Source organism: Limulus polyphemus, unplaced genomic scaffold, assembly GCF_000517525.1.
Source record: "Limulus polyphemus unplaced genomic scaffold, Limulus_polyphemus-2.1.2 Scaffold155, whole genome shotgun sequence".
NCBI classification, from domain to species: Eukaryota; Metazoa; Arthropoda; class Merostomata; order Xiphosura; family Limulidae; genus Limulus; species Limulus polyphemus.
The window spans coordinates 838,177-843,650 of NW_013665765.1; the positions used below are offsets into that span (position 1 = coordinate 838,177).

General features: G+C 31.3%; 1 protein-coding gene across 1 annotated transcript in view; it reads left to right on the forward strand.

Annotated features, from left to right (window-relative positions):
- The first annotated feature begins 4,186 nt into the window (after positions 1-4,186).
- The window catches only part of LOC106476424 (prostaglandin E synthase 2-like), a 9,307-nt gene continuing 8,019 nt past the window's right edge, over positions 4,187-5,474 (forward strand). The window contains exon 1 of the mRNA XM_013937088.2: positions 4,187-4,532. Within this exon, the coding sequence (XP_013792542.1) occupies positions 4,197-4,532 (336 nt within the window). The 5' untranslated portion in view covers positions 4,187-4,196. The remainder of the gene's footprint in view (positions 4,533-5,474) is intronic.

Here is a 5,474-nt window from a genome sequence, read left to right on the forward strand (position 1 = left end):
TAAGAAAATTAGCATATGAAGATTGTTTATTCATCAGATAGATATATGGGATTCTTTTTAATAATCTGCATTGTGAAGATACCAGTATTTAATTTTTAAATGATATTGTCAATGAAATTAGTTGTTGTTTTTCTCATTTCACCTTATCTCTCTTTTACTTGAAATTGACATAAATGCTATTGAGTACATCCAGTAAAGCTAAAGCCTATTTTTGTGTGTATAAAGTATTATTGATATTATAAAATTTATTTAGTAGTGCCAAGTAGTTGCCTTTCACATTTACCTCTTATAGTGTTTGTATGTAAATTATTACACTCTTTATTTCTATTTCTTGTTTTTTGTTGTTGTTGTTTTTCAGAATATGTCTAAAAGGTCATTATTTATGAACCACTTGCCTAATTTATTTGATATTTTTATGGTTTAGGAGACTTGTGGGAAGGGGGAAACCTTATCTTTGGGAAGCTGAGATTTTATTTATAAATTTGTGCTTTGATAAAATAAAAGTTACTCTGAGAATTGTTCACAGAGCAAAATGAAAACAAATTAAGATATTTTTTTGGTTACTGTCAGCTATTGGAAACAGCATTATATGGATTTAAAAAGTAAGTACAGATTGTACAAAGAGTAACTTCTTTATACACCTAAATAACAAATATTCCTTGAAATTTTTGAGAATTTGTTGTGTAAGTTTTGTAACACATAACTTCCATTAATCTTTTCCATTTTTAACAGCTTTACATTATACTTACACTATGTGACATGCTTACATTGTCTAGCATTTTATAGTACCTAGAGCAGAATGTTGTTGGTGTAGATGCTTCAATTCCCTACATTTCTATAAGTCAAGCTGTTATACAATCATGTAGTTAGGACATTGCATATTTTGAGTAGAAATATTCTGAAGTAACATAGTTATTATCATATGCATTTGTGCAATAGTTAAGAAGGAAAAAAAGTATATTGTTACAGGAAAATATAACATTACAGGCTGTTTTTTCACACACTGATTTATTAGTGATCCTTGTGATTTGTTGTTGATTACTGTGTCCTACTTAAGTGCTTATGCATGGTTCTCATAACTTTATGATTTTTGAAGACTAAGGTGTAAAAAAATCTTATTAGAGAATTTCAGACATACAGATCAAAATTGTATGTAAAATAATATAGTTTTAGATGTATATTTAGTTATTTATTTTATTTATAAATATTCTACTTCAAGAGCACATGTAATCTTTGTCATAAAAGAATAAATGAATATTGCAAGAAGCAGACTTATTTGTGCATTTTTTGAAAAATGTTTGAATGTATGCAGTTATTTACACATCAAACCACCTAAAGAGCCAGTGGAGAAAAACACAATTTAAAGCATATGCTGTGAATATCGATTCCAGTACATTGGAGAGAAAAATAAAATAAAATCAACAAAAGCTAGAATTCAGTGACAAAATATACATACAAAATTTGATAATAGCGATCTACCTGGAATAGCCATTTATGGCAAAGAAGATCAGATGGTAAATTAAAATAATGCTAAAATAATAAACCACATATGAGAAAAAGAAAGATAAAAGAAACCTACTACATCCAACTTACTGTTAATGCATTCAGTCAATTTAGCATAGAGGTTGTCAAAACCTCAATACCCCTTTTGAAAACTTTTAAGTAGTTAGTTGATCCGAGTTCTAAGGATGAAAATCCCTTGTTGAATGGGAAATGCACCAAACTTCAGTCAAAAAGACCAGGATTTAAAAAAATTCAAACTGCCACTGTTAAACACAAAAAAAGTCTTCAGTGCTTTCCAGAAGATGGCAGCAAATTAGCAGTAAAAATGAAGGATTAAAACTAATTAGTATCTAACTATTGAAAAAATGTAATAATAAAGCTACTATTTAATAATAAGGCTACTACCTATGACAATGATATTCAGATTATGTTGCAAGTGAGTAAAATATCAAATGGTATGACCACACATTCCCAAACAAGAGTTGTATATAAGATGAGAGAGAACGTATATCTCAATATTTTGGTCTTTGATAAAAAGGAGAAACATTTTCATGGAGTACGAAATGCAAATATACAGTCAAAGTATATTAATTTTAACTCAAAATTTTGTCCTTGTTCCACTTCATGCTTATTCAAAATTTAATTTACTAAAAATGATTTAAAACTGTAATATTAGAATGAAATTTGACTTATTTTTATCTTGTTTGAGATTTTTTTCTCTATGACAGAATTTAGAGATTTATGCCATTTGTTTTCATAAATTATTAACAGATTAGAATTTTTCATTAAAGACTAGTATAGTTAAAAGTTTTTGTTTGTTTCTGCATTCTATGACGAGAAACCCGATTTGAGACTAATAATGCTTGGAGACGGCTTGAATGGGTAATTAAGAAAAACTTTAATATAAGTTTAACATAACAACAAATGTACAACGTTTCGACAAGGTTTTGTCACCATCGGATACAAGCATTGTTCGATTGGTACGGGGGGGGGGCAGCTATTAAAAGGGTAAGCTAAAAACCATTTTGGGGTAGTTTCAGCTCCAGCAGTCTCACTCCCTTACCGCTGCCTCTGCTTATAAGCAAACTGAATAACTTGGTTTATTTTATGAAGTACAAAAATCGTTACTGTTATATTCATGAGTCTTTTATTAAAGGAATATTCATAATCTTACTTCCTGCCAATAACCGTGTTATTTCGTTGATAATTTAATAAAAAACTAAATCTGTCACAAAAAATTTGATAGCGTATTACTATGGCTTCCCATGTGAATAATAACCTTATTGATGAAACGCACAACACATTCGAAATATGATTAGTTAACAACCCTGGATACAAATTACTTATAACTTCCAAGTAAGGAAGAAAAAGTTTTTTATGTTTAGTCTTGTATAACATGCTAGTAAAGTTTCAACGGGAGCTTATTAGATTATTGCGGTAATTGTGTGTATAATTTGATTGTTTGTATCTATTTATTTATTTATTTTTATATCAGTTACCGTAAAATAGTGTATGTCGGTCAGATTATCGATTTACATCGGTCCCACTAGTGGAGTAGAAGTATTATAAAATGCCATAAACAAAAAAATTGACATGAGAACTCGTACCTTCAAACTGACCTTATATTTTAAAATCGCTGGTTAGCATGCTGGACTATGAAATCGAGTGTCCATTGTTCGCGTTTCTTTGCCGCAAAATCGTGCTGCATACCTTTATAAGAAAGACGGATAAATCGCGCTGTTCAATTAGAATAACACAAGAATTGGAGATAAGTGATGTTGAGTTACTGTCTCTAAACCTTCCAGGGTTCAAAATAGTGCTCATAAAAGTGACCTATTTATATGTATGTGTATGCATATATATATGATAGAAGAAAGCTAAAGAGTTGCCTGTTAGCAGAAGTATGCAATTACAGTTGATGGTTTTTTTGCTTCGGAAGTTTCTCCAACATGCCACTGAAGGGATTGAAATAGAAGGCGTATTAATTAACAAATAACCAAACATTTTTATATCCATAAACTGCGCTCTTTTAATTATATAACGTCATACAAAAACGGTCGTGTTCATATAATGAAAAATAAGCTACGGTAAGAACATTAAAGTGCACAGTAGTTTATGTTTTAGTATATTTTTTATGCATGATTAATATTTCGATTATGCGTCCATTTAATATACATATAAAATATTCCTCTTATTATTCTGTTAATTTTCTCTAAGTTCATTGCCTACTTAGTAATATAATTAAAGCAACTGATTGGCTGTTTCTATAATGCTTTTGGATATAAAAAATCTAGGTACTTAGATTTGTAGTCATAAAACTGCAAAAACAATGCCAGCCCTGTATGCCTATAAATAACAATAAATTATCTAGTTATCATTAGGATGTCTAAAAATTAAGACAACTAATTTTATTCTAGCAAATTCTGAATTTCTTTAACTGTTATCGACAAAACTGTTCATTTTTATTAGGAAACGGTTTCCAAAGCTTTTATCTATCTTCAGCTGCTTGAGGACTTATAATGACAAAATTCATAGTCCGATCCTTGCAGTGGGCAGTGCAGATAGTCTGTTGTGCAGCTTTGTGTTTACACAGAGTAGGGCACAGGTAGCCCTTTGTGTAGCTTTGCGCTTAATAACAAATAACAACAACGGCGTTAAACAAATTCCCTAGGTAGCGCTTTGATCATCATAGAATGGCGGCCTGCCTGAGCACAGGTGTGGGATTTGTAACCAAATCACTTGTATTTTTTTCTACGAAGCACAAGATACCTGACTTCAGGATATTAACAAGATTTGCTTCCAGTTCGACGTATGCAAAATCGTCAAAAGTGGAGTTTTTCTCTTCGACCACTAAGCGTGTTATCGTTGGAAGCATTTTCGGAAGCTTCGTGGGAGGATTTTATGCATATAAAACTTTTCCCAGCAATAAACTTAAAAGTAGCGAGAGAAAACAGCAATATGTGGCATCACACGCAGAGTTTTTGACAGACAATTATATTGTTCCACCAGATATAAAACCTTCTAGACATGTAAGAAATTATAATAATTGTGTAAAGTAATATTAACTAGTTTAACTTGGGTCTTACTCTTAGCAATTGGGATATGAACTTGAAGTCTTACCGTTTATAAAGTACAGTGTATGTGGTGTAAAATTGAATTGCTTGGAACTCACTGCTCAACAACTTGAACAAGTTCACTGATGTCATTATAAGTCTATGAATGTATGCACATCCTCCCAGTTTACATATTCTATGCAAGTCCCAAAGCAAAGGTGTAAAAGGAACTGAGTATGATTTAACTTTGAGGCTATAGTTGCCGTAATAATATTAAAGAAATTAGAATATAATATTTTGGGAATGTTGTTGTATATGACAATGATACATATAGTTTCTGCCTTTTTTTTTGATTAGTTAAAATGTGTTTTATAAAATACATGGAAACTCCAGTTGGTCCAATTCTAAGATATATTAAGGTTCTTTGCATACCAGTTTTTTTCTTTGTAACTTATCATAATTTTGAAACAAAACTACTGGAAGGGCCACATTCTGTGTAAAGCATGATATACATCCAGGCCAAATGATTTTAATTGTAGTGAACATAACCATTTACATTTGGATGCCAGTTATTTTACAATACTCAACTCATTTCTTTTCAAAATAACAATAAATAAGATGTTTGTTGTAAAAGGAATATTTTATGACCAAATGTAACAAAGAAATTTAGAGTTTGTTTTGTTTGCATAAGAAATTTTAGGATATTTCGAGTGTCATACTTTAGCTCTTTCTTTGAAATATACAGGTGGTTAGGGCGCTCGACTCGCAATCTGCGGGTCGCGGGTTCGAATCCCCGTCACACCAAACATGCACGCCCTTTCAGCAGTGGGGGCGTTATAATGTGATGGTCAATCCCACTATTCGTTGGTAAAAGAGTAGCCCAAGAGTTGGCGGTGGGTGGTGATGACTAGCTGCCTT